A 16684-nucleotide genomic window follows, 5' to 3' on the forward strand; every position below is an offset into this window, starting at 1 on the left:
TGGTTTTATAATTCCACCATTAGAAAATATCAGATGTGTTGTTCTTTCCTTTGGTGCTGATGTTTCACTTTTCAATAAAGTGTCCAATTTTCAAAAGAACAACTTCAGAGCTAGATGATATGTAATTTTTTTTACACTGTGCACATGATCACACAGAGACTTGTTGACTCAAATACAGATGAGTTTTACCCACAATACACTGCTTTCCCCGCTCAGAGTAAGTTCATAGGTGTTTCTTCTGAAAGCTGATAGGTCAGTTAAGATGAACTCTGTGGATCCTCCTCAAACATGAAGAAATAGCCTGTGTTTTCCTGATGTGACGTCACGTGTTGTCAAGTGGTGAAAATGTTTCCTTAATCTGCAGTTTATTCAGCTCTGAGCTTCCATTAAAATGAATCCAACAGCTCCTTTCATCCCCTTTCTGACTTGACGTGGTGACGTTGACGTGCCAACACCCCCCTAAGCCCCACCCCCCTAAGCAGCTGAATCTTCAGTCTTTTATTCGTCTTCATCCAAACAAGATGGAAAAGTTATTTTTGTTGCTTCTTCTCTGTCTCGGTTCATCAGCAGGTAGGATCACGTTTTACATATTTATTTCACTCTCTCTCTCTCTACTTCGTTACTCTGCATTTTTCTCCTGCGTCACACTCCTGCATGATTTAGTTTCACTTTCACTTCAACTTAATAAAACAATCAACAAACAAGTTTTAACTGAATCCTACTGAATACATTTTATTTATGATGATTGTAAAGTCTATTAATTCTTGAAAACCTTGTTTGTCCCACAGTGAAACACTCCCTCAAGTATGTTCTCACTGTGTCTTCTGGAGTCACAAACCTCCCACCGGTTGTGATTGTTGGACTGGTTGATGATATTCAGATAGGTTACTGCGACAGCGACAAAAAGTTGTTTGAACCACGAGACTGGATGAAACATTATTTAGATACCGACCCTCAGCAGCTGGCGTATTACAAAGCAGAGTGCCATGAGATTCTGCCGAACGTCTGCAAAGCCAGGATGTCCAATGTGAAGCAGCGCCTCAACCAAAGTGATGGTACAGTGTGTTTTTATGTTTCATTGTGAACTCTTATACATGTGTTTTAATACTTTATTTTCCACTACTCATTAATTCACTGATTATATTTTTCCTGAACATGAAATATTCAGAGTTAAACTGCAGGAGGAGACATGGTGAGAAACAATAACGATGTAACGATGAGGAATTATTTAGCCGATCAGAGCATCAGCTGTGTCAGACAGTGAAAGTTTGGTTGTGATTTCCACCTTTTGCCATTTTGAAATTGTTCCAATAGAAACCACTAATGATTATTCAGTAAACAGGGATGTTTTAATGCAGACACATGAAGGTAACAGATCAGAAACAAAGAAGGAGGGGAACAAGTAGCTGTTGTCACATGATGATCACAGACGACGGGAACAGAAAGTTAACATGAGACTCAACATAGACTCTGCTCCCTGACTCACTGGAGCCTTAGCTATGATCCACCTTCCTTCCAATGGAGGCAAGACACTGGAAGCAATAACAGAGAGAGTCAAACAATCACATTACTATGCAGCACCATAACGCAACACACATTTATTAAAGATCATCTTTCCAGTGGAGAAATCATCTGTCCATCACTGTTAACTTCAGTCTCTGTGTCTGTCTCTGTCTCAGGTGTCCACATTTTACAGAGGATGAGTGGCTGTGAATGGGACGATGAGACTGGAGAAGTTGTTGGTTTTTGGCAGTATGGTTATGATGGAGAAGATTTCATATCATTGGACATGAACACACTGACATGGATCGCTCCGAAGCCACTGGCTGTCGTCACCAAACTGACATGGGATGCTGACAAAGCGAGAATAAATTACAATAAGAACTTTTTAACTCAGATGTGTCCTGAATGGCTGAAGAAGTATTTGGACTATGGGAGGAGCTCTCTGCAGAGAACAGGTAGAATCACATGACCTGATGTAGTTTCATGAACACAACAATATTCATATAGACTACTCAGACTGAATTACCAGTGTATCATCACTCCTCTCAGTCTGACTTTACCTTCTTTAGAGATTTGAGTCAGTCCTGACCAATCAGTAGAGACGGACATGTCAGGTGCTCTGACATCACTTTCAGTCAGCTGCTGATGGTCAGTGGACAGTTAGTTTGAGTTCAGTGAGTTAAAGAGTTTCATGGTTAGAAGAGAAAGATGCTGTGAACCATAGAAACAGGTGAGTCCTTCTCCTCTAGTGACTCTCTTTAGTGGAGGAGTAGTTCCCCTCTCTGACTACATACAGACTGTGGGGGTTGTGTAGGAAACCTAACATATGTTGGGATCGGCTGCAGAGCAAACAATTCATTCATTCATTCAGACACAATCTAACACAAATGTGTGATAGGATGACATGATGGAGAAATGACATTTTATATCCAACAGGTCAAAGGTCAACTTCACTGTGACATCATAATGTTCTGCAACAACACCTCTGGCCATTATTGAACACTGTAACTCAGGAAGGAGAGACTGTGGCCATGTTTCCTGTAACTTGACTGGTTGATGGAGGGATACAACGCTTCATCTTGATGACTCCATATTGAATCTCTTCATCTTTCTTTTCCCTTGTTTCCTTTCCTGTTTGTCCTTTTTCATCTTTATCTACCCCTTCACCATCTCTCACCTCCGCTACTTCCATTCTCTTCCTCCCTCTCTCTCTCTCTCCCTCTCTCTCCCTCCAGAGCTTCCCTCAGTGTCTCTCCTCCAGAAGACTCCCTCCTCTCCAGTCAGCTGCCACGCTACAGGTTTCTACCCTCACAGAGCTGTGATGTTCTGGAGGAAAGATGGGGAGGATCTTCATGAGGACGTGGACCAAGGAGAGATCCTCCCCAACCATGATGAAACCTTCCAGATGAGAGTTGACCTGGACATTTCATCAGTCACACCTGAAGACTGGAGGAGGTACGACTGTGTGTTTCATCTCTCTGGAGTGAAGGAGGACGTCGTCACCAAACTGGACAAAGCAGAGATCAGGACCAATGAAGGTAAGAGTGAGATCAGCAGCTGCTGAATGTGAAAGCTACAAAACATGATTTTATTCTGTTGTATCTACTTTGCTGAACCAAATGAACCAGTGTATTTAATATTGATCAACCTTATTAAATACACTGTTTTTTTGTAAATTTGTATCTTTAAGTGTTTAAGTTAAATTTAACTTAAGATCCAAATAGGAAAAACAGATTGATGGATGAATTGATTAGTTTTTCGTGGTCAAAGGTCAAAGGTCACTGTGACCTCACAAACATGTTTTTGGCACTCATGAATTCATACACTAACTATCACACAATTTAACACAAATGTCTAATAGGAAAAAATGAGGTGATGACATTTTATATCCACAAAGTCAAAGGTCAACTTCACTGTGACATCAAAACAGCTCTGGCTATTATTCAGTGCTGTAACAGAGGGGGAGATTGTGACCATACGTCCTGCATCTTGGATGGTTGGTAGCGACATACAACAGTGAGGTGGTAATTCTAGTTTGTCATTGATTTATTTTTTTTGTTATTGTTTTTTTGTTCAGCAGAGAAGCCCAGTAGCATGACCACACCCATCATCACTGCAGTGGTTGTTCTCACTCTCGTCCTCATTGCTGTCACTGGATTCATGGTTTACAAAAAGAAGAAAGGTGAGAGAGAAAAATGGAAAGATTACCGGCTTTAATGACTGTTACAATCCTTTACAATCATGGTCACATATATACAAGGGAAGAAATATATTAAGGGCAAACAGAAGGGTAAAAGTTTGAGTGAGTAGACAAGGGGATCAAATTCACTGGGGATAAGGTGACGTAACTGAACTGAAATGATTCTCTTTTCTTTTGATTTCAGCCAAACACCCTCCATCTCGTAAGTAAAACTTATTTTACTCTATTTCAGATGATCTAACACTGTTTATGCTTTAGATTATTGTGCAGATGATTTTTTAAAAAATTTTTTCAAGACAGTTTGCCGTCAAGTCCAGTGCTGGATGAATGACTTTACACAGTTTCTCACAAACAGTGTGTTTCTGCTCTTACAGCTCCTGACAGCGACTCTGAGCTCTCTGAGAACCTGAATCCAGAAACCTGACAAACACTCAGTCAGTGAGCTCACATGAGGGAAAAGTCAACACTTTAACTTGTGTCACTTTATATAGCTGGAACTTTATTTGTAATTACTGACTGACAAACATTCAAAATATCACATTATACAGCTACAAGAGCTGAAATGTTTTTTTTTCCTGTAGCAACAGTTCAGCAGCTTTATGAGAAGAAAAATGAGATTAGGAGAAGAAAGTACGCATGATTGCCATTCAGGGTTTCATTTAGGCAAATATGCAAATGATAGTTTGTGGATTTATTTTGTTGATTTATTTTAAATATGTTTTAAAAATGTGTATTATTTTTCATGATGCTTTTATTTCTCTTTCTTAATCATTCATTTCACATTGACGCATTCAGTTTTGAATATTTTATGATTTTAGAATAATGATCATATGATAATAATAATGAATTAAATGTTTCTGTAAACATGTTTATTTTGGTAAGACACGCCATGGGACATCATTTATGAGAAGTTTATCATAGCAGAGTGGCTGGTAACTGGTGGAATCAGATAAACATTGATGGTCCTCGGACTGATAAGTGGGACGTGGCGTTCACATGAAGTTATCTATTAACCAGCTGGACCAGCCTTTGTGGTTTAGTCTAACAGATAATAAGGCCAAGGCAGGGACAGCAGAGTATCTGCTCTTTGACTGAATCACAGAAGGTTTTAAAAGCAGCTTAATGATTCATGACAACACAGACTGACACCCACTGCAGCGTCTCATGATAGATCAAAGATCATTTAACTGGAGAACTGGTCATCTACAGGATCCAGAAAATTGTTCTGACTTTTTGGTTTTTCTTTTTTTTCAATAAAGTTTCCAATTTTCAAAACTTTGTCTTTTTTCTAAAGTTCACATGTTCATATGTGACTGTAGTAACAGTAATATGAATATTAGTTAAACAGTCAATACTCTCACAGAGGAGTTTGATGGATAATTAAGATCAGTGTCAACTCTGAGCAGTTAGCTCCCAGACAACTTTAGCTTAGCTTAGCATGAGGGAGAAAACAGCAGAGCAGCGTCTCTGTTGAAGGTGACCTCTAACAACTTCAGAGCTGGATGACATGTTTCTTGCACTGTCCACATGATCACACAGATTCTTGTTGTTGACCTGTTAATACAGATGTTTTTTTTAACAACAATACACTGCTACGAACAACAACTGCTCAGAGTAAGTTCATAGATATTTCTTCGTGAAGTTGATAATAATAATGAGCTCTGTTTGTAGCACTTCCTAACAAAGTGCTTTAAAAACAAGACAAGTGAAAACAATAAATGAATAAGATAAAATAAATAGGAATAATCAGTATAAATTACAACCTATGTCAAACATTTCTGAATGCTTTCACCAAAAAGTTTTCTGAAAATGTTTTTATTGAAACCAGGAAAACTTCACATCTGCAAACACACACACACATACACACTAAACAGTGTACAGTAAATAAAAACAGTAAATAAAAACAACAAAAACTAATTTAATAGGTTTTTTGAAATGAGGAGCAACATTATTGGTGAGTATCCAACGTTTCCAGGTCTGATATCATTTCTACACAGATGAGGACTTTGATTCATATGAAGAGATGAAGACAACACCTGCTCATACATGCAATCATCCATTCAGCCAATCATGGGGCAGCAGTGCAATGTATAAAGCACAAACATCAGAATATAGTAAAATGTGATCTCAGTCACTTTGACCCTGGCGTGATTGCTGGTGTAACCAGACTTAGTGAGGTGGGCGGGGGCTGACTTTGGTGACTCAAAATAAATTGTCTCAGCATAGGCAGCAGACTGTCTTAATGAGACTAGTCGAACTCAAGAATCTACAACTAGTCTCATTTTAAGGATTCAGATTTGAACATATTTTAACATCTTTTAATTGGACAAAATGTGTTTAGGCACAATCCTGGAAAAGATCCCAGTTTTCCTGACTCCTTTCCTCCTCCTCTGCTTCAAGCTCCTCTGGCTGATCTGTTACCATCTTCTGTGTGATTAAAGAAATGTTGAGGTGTCTGTTCATGCCTCACTGCTTCTGCCATCTGTAGAAAACTGTTCACATCTGCCTCCTACAGGTAGTTACACTTCACTTGGCCACCAGTTGTCACTGCCTGAGATTAAGAAGTCGCCTGATGTTGTGTCCCACAGCTGGTCCTCATTCCCTAATCAGTCCCTAGTGCTCACAACAGCCAGCTCAATTAACCACTTAGAAGCAGGTGTGTTAAAAGATGGTTCAGTGTTTTATAATGTTTGAAATGGTGACATCTCCTGGCCAAACCACAATATTGCATATGTATGGAAGGATGACATGAAGAATTTACCTATGCAAATTCCTGCCATGTCTTTTGACCTTTGTCTACTACAACTAAACTAAAGATTACTTTTACTATACCTGCCATGTCATCTGACTTGCGCCATGAAGTCACATCACCTGCTGTAGGTTGGATGATTTACAACTGAAGAATGTAAGTTAGATTATCCTTTAAATGTAAGTCACTGTTGGCGGCTCACTGTTTATTAGGTTTATAGATGAACGTATTCTTCCCAACTTGTGTTAAACTGTTGAATAATGGGTTAGCATATTTGGTTCAGTTGTTTGCTAGCTTGTTTTGCCTGTAGCAAAAGGTTTAAGGTTTGTGATTCAACTCTGGCGGAGCAAAGGCATTAAATGTGTGTTGGTTCAAATGTGTTGGTTGGCTTCCTGTTACTTGAAAATGGACTAAAGTGTGATAAACTAATTAGACCCAGCAACTCCACAGAGAGAAAATTCCTGTAGTTGTTCTAAATAATTATATAAAGAAGTTTTAATAACATTCCTTTAAACCATTAAGATAAAAGAGACAATAGACGTATGACTTTCTCACAAAATTACACATTAATGATTCATTGAAAAACATATGTAATTATGAATAGTTGTAAACACCTTACTTATAAATTCGGATCAAAAATAAAGTATAATGTAAAAAAACAAAACAGAAATGGAATTCAGATTAAACCTATTGTATTGGGGTGGAAGCAATTTTTCTGAGGCAGATATCTCCAAACCTCAGCAAGTAAAAGCAAAACGTAACTGCATGTAAGTCAGAAAATATATAGGCCTAGTTTTTTGTGATATGTGATTTTTGCCAAGTAACTCCAAACCTAAAGGGATGGAAGAACACTCACATAAAACAGAGTAAAGGTTGTTTAAAGTTCATCTCCAACAATGCTCAGTTTTATTGTAAGATGTTAATATATAAATTTTTCTAGAAAAACAAGCTATAACTACATGTTTTTGCTGGGCTACATCTAGTGGCTGTAGTTATGACAGGAGCAAAGGAAAAAGCCCGGTGAATAGAGAGACAGAGTCCACGTAAGAAGGAGGGTGGTGGATGTAATGACGGATGTTCGACAATTGGACAAAGTTAACCACATTATTGTTATTTTAACATGACAGCAAAGATTATTTAATTTAAAGTGAGGGAAGAAGTTATTCTAACAGAAACCACGGCCTTTTCCTAAACCTAACCAAGTAGTTTGAGTGCCTAAACCTTACCAAGCCCAACCATTCATTACTGCAACCATGACAACCAAGGTCTGGTTTGCCTGCTGCAGTAGGGGCACTATTTCCTGAGACCCCTTTATTGGTGGTATCAGAGGGCTGAACACGACAACAATAAGACACCATCTTGTTTATTTAGTTCTTTCTCTTAATAACCTCCCTTAACCTCATACAATGCTGCCTTTTTTGTCTTCCCACATAGGGATGGGCACTTGATGAAATTTCGATTCATTATTAATTTTTCATATTAAAAAATGCCTATGGCAGAAAATACTAAAGAAAGCGTCTTTTTCCTCAATGAAATCTTTATTCCAAGAAGAAATTATAGTCCAAGAACAATCCTCTTAAACAAAGCAGCGGAGCCCGAGGAGCCCTGACCTCCTCACAAATAACAAGCCAAAGCTACGGCGCTTATACACGGCATCTCAATGTTTACAATTAGCTTTGTTATTTTTTAGCTCGAAATGTTCCCACACCAAACTTCTCCTCGCTCTCTTCATGTGTACCTGCGATGCCTATGGCAGCCCGCGCGCCGGCAGCTGAGGGTTTTTCTCTGTTGAAAATTTAAATTGCACCCCTGCTGGCTGCTGCCACGTACTGAAATTCATGGCATTGCTTCAAGGCACACTACACAACACAACCTCGTTGATACACACATGATCAGATTCCACATGATCGACAAAACTCTTGACGATCATCGATTAATCATGCCCACCCCTAGTCCCACGTGATGTCACTGTGTGTGTGCAGGACGGTGTGACTGTCGATCAGGTTTCTGGATTCAGCTTTTCAGCCAGTTCAAAGACTTTGTCAAGAACTGTAGAAGTCAGAAATACATAGTTAGTCCACTCATCATCTACTAAACTATCCACACTGACAAACGTCACCTGTGCAGTCTTATTGAAACTCTTTAATCTACATTAAAGTACCTGTCTTCAGAGATGGGAGAATAAAAACAAGCTCTACTTATTAGGTGCAGGGCCTTTGGCTGAAATAAGGAGAAAAGAAGAATAATTTCAGTTGCCAGAACTTTTTTTTGTCTTATTTTCCACTCTGAACCTCATTCCCTAAATGAAGCCCCTCTCCTTTTCCTAAAACATCTCTTTATGTTGTATATATTAAATTGTGGAGTTACAGTCTTGTTATTGTTGGTTGCTTCAGATTTTTGGCCTTATTACATTTTGACTCAGTGTTGCAGCTTGACAGAATCATCCACTCAGCTGCTTCGAGTCTCACTTTTCTTTTTGTAAACAGTAAATCCAATAACAGAAATGAGGATTACAGGAACAGCCACTGCAGCCACGATGGGGAGGGTCTTTTCACTGGGCGTCTCTGTTCAGCAAAACACAAAGAAACAAAACATCATCACATAATGAGCAGATGAAGCAGGTCAGAACAGAGATACATGTGTTGATCACAATACATTTATCCAGGTGTTAACTATTGTCACCACATATGAGCTTTCTGAGGGGTGGTGAATCCAGTATAATCTAGTAGCTTCTGAGTGTTTAGAGTTACAACATATTAAAATAGCACCACAAACATTAAAATCAAGTTGTTTTTTTAAATGTTCTTGACTCTCGATGAAGATATTTGCACATCTAAATGTCTTAGATACAGGTGCGTTGGAAAGGGTCAATTGTCACTTTAAAACAAAATAACCCCCCGCACAAAAAGACATACCCATTCATATTTGACACCACATACACCCCCATAACTGCTACAGAGAGGTGGTAACACTGATGAAATGCTTAGAAGAAGTATACTGGATATTTACTTTGCAAAGGGACCACTGTCTAGGTGATGGGGTCAGGCCAGTAATCCTGGTAAAACTAGTTTTAGCAATCTTAGTCTTAAAATCATTAACAACTGTGACAATTCACAGATACAGAATGGATGACAAAAGCTAAAGAGAAAAAAAAACCTAAACAATCAGACCATTCAGCTTAAGAAAAAGAAAAGTTAGAGTTGCGTTTCTCACCTTCATCATTTCCATTCTGAATTTTTCCCCAGTTGGTCCTGATCTCTGCTTTGTCCAGTTTGGTGACGATGTCCTCCTTCACTCCAGAGAGCTGAAACACACAGTCGTACCTCCTCCAGTCTTCAGGTGTGACTGATGAAATGTCCAGGTCAACTCTCACCTGGAAGGTTTCATCATGGTTGGGGAGGATCTCTCCTTGGTCCATGTCCTCATGAAGATCCTCTCCATCTTTCCTCCAGAACATCACAGCTCTGTGAGGGTAGAAACCTGTAGCGTGGCAGCTGACTGGAGAGGAGGGAGTCTTCTGGAGGAGAGACACTGAGGGAAGCTCTGGAGAATTAAAAAACATTATCATTATCAGGGTATGTCATACATTTTAAAAAATACTAAAATAATCAGTAACAACTGATTCATCTTTAAACTTTGAGAACAGTGAACATATCCTGTGCTTCAGTTCAAGTGCACATGATGCAGTTTACCTCCACCACCAGGGGGAGCCAAAGTCTCACTCATGATGATAATACAGGGGTTAACTGAATTGTTGGCTAGATGCTGTACTATATTAGAGGTATACTGAACATTACCCAGTAACAACAACTGAAAAAATACTCCATTACGAACAAAGGTACTACATCCTGTCTAGTGGTTCCTCACAGTTGAACTGGATCACGGGATAAATTTGGGTTGATTGTGGGATGATTAAGAAGAAAAAAGAAAGTTCTGTGACCCAAAGCTATATTAATTATTTGAACTCTAATGTTAATCATAATTTTAATTTCATCTTTTGTGGCCTTAAACAGTTTATTTTAATTCATGTTATTTTACATAATGAAACATTAACATAATGTAACTTGAGGGTTCGAGGAATGGTGGTTAGAATCACTCTTTATATAAAGAAACAGCAGAATGGAGACGGATAACTTTCTCAAGCAGTACTTTAATATAACAATTTAAATTTTTCCCAGCTTTAATTATTATTTACATTCATATTATCATCCCAGTTTGAAGTACTATGAGTTAGTTTATTCCACCAAGTGGATAAAGATATGAGGAAAATAAGAGAGATGAGAACAGAAAATGGTGAGAGAGAAGGTGAAAGACAAAGAGGTGAACAAACCACAGTGAGAGAATAGTGTAAAGTTACTGGTTATTAACAACAGAAGAGACATTTCAAGTGTCAGGTCATGTGACTCTACCTGTTTTATGCAGAAGACCCCTCGCATAGGTCAAATACTTCCTCTGCAGCGAAGGACAAAGGTTGGTGAGGAAGTTCCTCCAATACTGATTATTAGCTGTTTTTCCATCCCACTCCTGTTTAGTGGTTTCAGCCTGGGGATTTAAAGAGATCCATGTCCCTGTCTCCAGGTCAAATTTGAGAATGTCTTCTCCATTATAACCATATTGTTTATAAGCATCAACTTCTTCCGTCTCATCATCCCATTCACAGCTGAAAGTCTGCTGGATAATGTAAACACCTGAGAGAGAGAGAGATAGATAGAGAGAGAGAGACAGAGAGAGAGAGAGAGAGAGAGACAGACACAGATTCAGCACAGTCAGCTGCAGTTTATATGACATCATTACTGAAGAGATTGACTGTCATTGCCTGCTGATCAGACTGAACTGCCATTTCACTACAACTCCATTTTTGCACTAATCAGTCATTACTGAGTGGCATCTGGTTTTTGAGCGCCTAAAACGCAGACCATTGGAAACACTGCTGGACCTGTTTTAGTTTGAAAACTCTGTTGCGTTGTCGTCCGGATGAGCGAAAACGGAGACATAGACACTAACAGTCGCTCCCTGATTGGGTCTTATCAGCCTCGACTACCAGTGTGAATACAACACGGATAACGAATTACAAGTGGTACTGACCTTGTTGTCTTTGTAAGCAGCTGTTGAGGAGTTAAAGTCTGCATTTTAACACTGCAGCTGACTTTGCTGTTCCTCATTCACAATATTTTTTTTCAAACAGTGCATACAGGCAGGCAGTAATGTTGATATGCTCAGCTGTGTGTTGTAAAGCTGTTGTCATACACAGGTTTCTGCAGCAGAGTCATTACTGACCAACTCAGCAGAGTTATTCTGCTCTAATCAAGTGGAAAAAGAAAGAAATATCTTGTTGGAAACATACCTCCAGTTTGGTTTGAGTGCTGCTTGAAACTGCCTGCTTCATCTTTGAAGGCCTGCTCATAATTTATGCAATCCTGAGAAATCGTTTCCCAGTGTTGTGGATCATCTTCCATTAATTTTCTCACCCAGTTGTGTCTGGGTTCTGGTGTTGTCATGTTGCTGTCATAGTACATCATCTCAACTTCCTCAAAGTTTGCCACAGCCATATAATCAGGGATGTTTGGGTTTCCAGAAGATATCATGTGGTAAAACTTCAGCGAGTGTTTGACTGTAGGACAAAGAGGGGAAGTGATTTGTCTATTTAAAAAATGTTTATTGTTGGACTATTCACTTCCCTGAACACAGAGCCAAGAAAAGTACAAGATATTATAGCCCTATGTTATGAATTCATTTCATTGTAAATCTGTGGCTCCAGTAGAATATTGTTAGTTTGAAATACCTTACAATGGTAATCTGGCAATTTGAACTCACTTGTACACACCAAAGACAGCTTTTGCAGCCTGAATAGTCTTAATAATTACGGTTTTGGCAACAAATCAAATTAAAATATATATATGTATTGATCTTACCTGAAGACACTTCGTGGCAGAAGAGCAGCAGTATCATGAGCTTCTCCATCTTGTTCAGACAGACACAGCTGAAGAACTAACCTGAATAGTCACTTAGTTTCACTTTGTAGTTTATTCCAAATGTGTTTTCTGGTTGTGTTAAATTATTTGAATTATTAAGGTGTGTTCACCTGTTGGGTGTGACTCTACCAGTGAAAAAGGCTTCACTCTGACTATCCTCTGTTTCCTGTTCCTTCCTGCTTCACTGAAACTCTTTGTCTCAGCTTGTCTGCTGATAAAGTCCAAAACACATGGAACACAGAGAAAGTGACACATTGGACATGATGCACTTCCTCACAAGATCCCATAATAATAATAATAATAATGAAACACTGCATTTACAAGTCATTTATCAAAATGAGTGAATACACAGTGCTTTATACAGGACAATTCTCTGAGAGCTGCACAGATGAAGACGGGTTGGGGTTAGGCAATAGGCAATAGGCAATACTTGTTATTGAAGTTACTGACTTGTCCCAAAGCTGGGTGTTTTTTTATACAAATGAAATGGGAGATATGACTGAGCTTGGGATGCAGACTTCAATTTTGCCATGTTACATCTGTTGTTGAAATTTCCCTTTGTGATTGGTTGGTTATGGAAAGAGCTTCTGCATCGGCGCACCAGTCAAAATATGAGGAGCAGAGTAGAGCCTTTCAACAGTTTATTCCCTTCAGGCAGGCAGTTCAGGTGATTTTAATGGCTTGAAGACAAATGAAAATATAATCAGCAAACATTGGTAATAAATCTAATCAAGGCACTTTACTATCAATCAAAGGAATCGCAATAATTATAACAAATGTCAATAATTTACTTAATCTAAACAAAGAAGCAGCAATAACTTTATCAAAACTCTTGGACTTACTCAAATAATGCATCTGAAGCACATTGAATTTCAGGAAACACAATTTCAAGTAATATAACACTCAACTCAATGTGCTACAGCAAACAAAGAAAGAGGCTGAGCAAGGCCTGATCCCGGCCTCTTATCAGTTCAGACGTGGCCTGATAGGTTGAGGGGCTAAGTCCCGCCTTCCTAGGATTTAACATAAGTCAGATTTTCAACATCTATTCTATTCTATTTTATTCTAGGGATGAATCTCAGTTCATCTCAGTTAATCTCCATGGAAACATGTAAGTCTGATAAATTCCCTACCATAGCGCATTTCATCCCCTCGTGGACTTGGTGTGGTGACGGTGATGTCACTGTACCTGTGGCAAACCTCTGCATGTCCTGAGCGCCAAACGCTTCTACCTCCCTCCGAGAAGAAACAGCAGTGGAGGGAAATGAGCTGCATCAGCTCAGTCCTTCATTCATCAAAACAAGATGAAAAAGTTCATTTTCTTGCTTCTTTTCTGTCACGGTTCATCAGCAGGTAGGATCACATTTTAATTTTTTTTTAAATTAAAAAAAAAAGTAAATTCAATCCTGAACTTCACTTTATTTTTTCCTGTCATAATCAATTGAATCAATGTCAAAGTGACTAAAATAAAACCTACTTGAAATGAAGCAAAGTTTTCCTTGTGTCAGTTTGTATTGTGCTTTAGTGATGTAAATTCACAAACTTCCCACATGTTCAATCTAATTATTACAAACTGGACACAGTAAACCACCAGCTTTCAGGACCCTTAAAGTTCTGCAACTTCCCACTTTGGAAACAGACTCTACACCACAGCCTCTGTCAGGCCGCTGCTCTTCTCTCAATATGACATTTTACAATGAGCGTATCTCTGACACTGAGCAACTACAGTCTTCATGACTGAACAGTCTGGTGTCCAAGGTTTGCAGTGACTCTCATGAGTTATTACAAGAGTCAGTTTGAACAGCGATTTACAAATACATTTCAGTAACTTCTACCACAGCTGCTTTTAAGATGTGGAAATATAAAAAGGTTTCATCATTGATATAAAGAAAGAGTTCACAGATGATCTGCTTTATCTCACATGACAGAGTAACCTAAAACTGTGCTTCACACAATGAACAATATTTTTACGATAACAGATTTAAATGAATTTAAAAGGCACTACTTTGGCTCTGATGCAGCTGCCTGTTTTTGGTCTGTAGTCAGCACTCTGGTCTGAAGCAATGTCCGATGACACCGCTGAAGTTGTAATAAGCATCACAATCCTTTACACTGAAGTGAGAACAACACCACACTCTGATGAACAAGTTCAGCTGTTGGTCGAAGACACACCGAGAGAGAGAGAGAGAGAGAAAAGCTAGCATGAACTGCTAAGCTAAAGTAACTAGCTGATCTGAATTAGTGAAAATCACTAAAAGGAGCTGAGAGCTCTGGGTGCTGGAGCAGAACTAGAGTAAGTCTAAATGTACAGCAGGTAGTTAGACACTGTGATGAAGAAAAGAAAGCATTACCTGTGATAAAACAGATGCAGTGAACACTACTAGTGTGAGAAACTGCGACACTACGCTGACTGCAGCATGTCAGCAGGTGAACACTCACTCGCTACTGTTACTGTTACATTTTAAAAGGCGGAAGGGAGATGGGGAGAGGTAAAACATGTTATATGGTGATAATGATAATATATGATGAAACTATTAAATTAAAGAGCATCTTTAGGCTGCCAGGTGAATCAGTTCAGAGATGAGAACAGCACTGAAGTCAACCGATTAATTCCAGTCAGGCTCTTTGCAGCCTGTGCATACACCTATTATACACTAGGTTGTCAGTTCATTAGGAACATCTAGCTAAAACTAATGTAGTCTAATACAAGTGTCCTGCAGTAAATCCTCCTTCATGAAGATTATGCTGTTCAGTTTGTAATAAAATCTTTTAGACAGATGTTGATTCAACCGTATGATCCTTATGGAGGATGTAGTGTTTGGAGCTGTGTTACATTATACAGAGGTGTTTGTTATTTAGCTACTTTCACTGATATAAATGGGATGGACAACATAATAGAAACACCTGGACGCCACGGTGAGTGTCCTTATACAACAGTAGTTTTGTGTTGGCATATCAGTTTCAAATATCGCTTATCGGTTACCTTGTTTACCGACAATCGGCCCTGAAAAAACCATATGGGTTGATCCCTACTTTCTAGTGGAGATATCATCTGTACACTGATTTCAGTGTCTGTCTCTGTCTCAGGTGTCCACATCTTACAGAGGATAAATGGCTGTGAATGGGACGATGAGACTGGAGAAGTTGTTGGATTTTTGCAGTTTGTTTATGATGGAGAAGAGTTCTTGTCATTGATCTGAAAACCTGCTAATAAGTGCTGACATATACATAAAATAATACTAGAATTTCACTCAGTTCAAAAGACAGGAGCGCAGACTTCTTCATGTTCTGTATGAGCCGTACAACAGGTCTGTAGTCGCTCTAGTTGTTCTGTTCATGTATCGTTGTTCTACAGATGATCAGAATGAATTCATCCTCTGTTTACTACATGATTCTTGTAAAGTGTGAAACGGGCCAAAGCCCATGATGGTGAGTATCCCGGGTGGTTTTATTGGGCCAGTTCAAGTGGCCTTAGTGGAGCTCTGTACAAGGAAAAGTCTGACGAGCTGAACTCATGTGCTTGGGGATTTTGTGAGATCATGTTGTGGTGATAAAATCAGGGTTTTAGCAGCAGAGTTTCGGTGACTATTTCAGACTCGTTCCACTTTCTGACAATAGAAACAGAAAAACACGTAATAGAGAACAGCTTTTCTGTGAATTAGACTGTTTTAAAATACTGTATGTGTGAGCCCAGAGAGGAGCAGAGAACAGGACAGGATGACATCAGTTAACAGGTTCTACAAGTGTTTTCAACTATGTCCTCAATTTCCATGATGTTCACACTGACCATTTGTTGTTATAAGTTATAAGTTATGACCTAGTCTTGTTTTTATGAGTTTTGGTACTTGGAGTGATAAGTGGGACGTCCATATGATGTTGTCTTTAAACCAGTTGGACCAGCCCATGTGAGCTGATCATGTAGATATGAGGCAGCGACAGCAGAGTATCTGCTCTTTGACTGAATGAGAGAAGGATTTAAAAGCTGCTTAAAGCAACATTAGCTCAAGGTTAGAGAAGGTGTCGTCTGTCAGAGGCTCAGTAGATTCATGACAACACAGACTGACACCCACTGCAGCGTCTAGTTATAGATCAAAGATCATTTAACAGGTGAACTAGTCAGTGACCAGTCATCTACTGTATCAAATATCAAATGGGCCAGAACAAAGAAGACCAGGCAATAGACAGACACATATTTTCTGTATTAACAGCAAGATCAAACACATTTAAACCAGCCTAGATGGTAAGATACAGTATCTTCCC

At 39.0% G+C, this 16684-nt stretch overlaps 2 protein-coding genes across 3 annotated transcripts; one reads left to right on the forward strand and one right to left on the reverse strand.

Annotated features, from left to right (window-relative positions):
* The first annotated feature begins 455 nt into the window (after positions 1 to 455).
* On the forward strand, positions 456 to 4978 carry LOC130183668 (major histocompatibility complex class I-related gene protein-like). Of its 2 annotated transcripts, none has more exons than XM_056399287.1 (7): positions 456 to 570; positions 789 to 1055; positions 1680 to 1958; positions 2739 to 3041; positions 3581 to 3685; positions 3888 to 3905; positions 4078 to 4978. In XM_056399287.1, exons 1-7 carry the CDS (start codon positions 522 to 524, stop codon positions 4125 to 4127), a joined length of 1071 nt encoding a protein of 356 aa, XP_056255262.1. In that variant the 5' UTR covers positions 456 to 521; the 3' UTR covers positions 4128 to 4978. The 2 variants fall into 2 exon arrangements, with proteins under 2 accessions (XP_056255262.1, XP_056255263.1); XM_056399288.1 differs by having other exon boundaries at positions 3584 to 3685.
* Positions 4979 to 7109: 2131 nt separating this feature from the next.
* On the reverse strand, positions 7110 to 12413 carry LOC130183670 (major histocompatibility complex class I-related gene protein-like). Its single transcript, XM_056399290.1, has 7 exons — positions 12358 to 12413; positions 11797 to 12065; positions 10862 to 11140; positions 9666 to 9995; positions 8967 to 9016; positions 8614 to 8672; positions 7110 to 8501 (listed from the first exon to the last, which is right to left on the reverse strand). The coding sequence occupies exons 1-7, from the start codon at positions 12411 to 12413 to the stop codon at positions 8495 to 8497; spliced, it is 1050 nt and encodes a 349-aa protein (XP_056255265.1). The 3' UTR covers positions 7110 to 8494.
* Between the last annotated feature and the right edge of the window lie 4271 nt (positions 12414 to 16684).

Source organism: Seriola aureovittata, chromosome 16 (assembly GCF_021018895.1).
Source record: "Seriola aureovittata isolate HTS-2021-v1 ecotype China chromosome 16, ASM2101889v1, whole genome shotgun sequence".
Lineage (NCBI taxonomy): Eukaryota > Metazoa > Chordata > Actinopteri > Carangiformes > Carangidae > Seriola > Seriola aureovittata.

Excerpts from the sequence above, each read along its gene's own strand:
- LOC130183668 (XM_056399287.1), top strand. The coding sequence starts at position 522 with ATGGAAAAGTTATTTTTGTTGCTTCTTCTCTGTCTCGGTTCATCAGCA. Across the intron at positions 1,959-2,738 it reads GAGCTCTCTGCAGAGAACAG|AGCTTCCCTCAGTGTCTCTC; the intron begins GTAGAATCACAT and ends CTCTCCCTCCAG. Across the intron at positions 3,042-3,580 it reads AGAGATCAGGACCAATGAAG|CAGAGAAGCCCAGTAGCATG; the intron begins GTAAGAGTGAGA and ends TTTTTTGTTCAG.
- LOC130183670 (XM_056399290.1), bottom strand. The coding sequence starts at position 12,413 with ATGGAGAAGCTCATGATACTGCTGCTCTTCTGCCACGAAGTGTCTTCA. Across the intron at positions 9,017-9,665 it reads TCAGAATGGAAATGATGAAG|AGACGCCCAGTGAAAAGACC; the intron begins GTGAGAAACGCA and ends TTTGCTGAACAG. Across the intron at positions 8,673-8,966 it reads TGGCTGCAGTGGCTGTTCCT|CCAAAGGCCCTGCACCTAAT; the intron begins GTAATCCTCATT and ends TCCTTATTTCAG.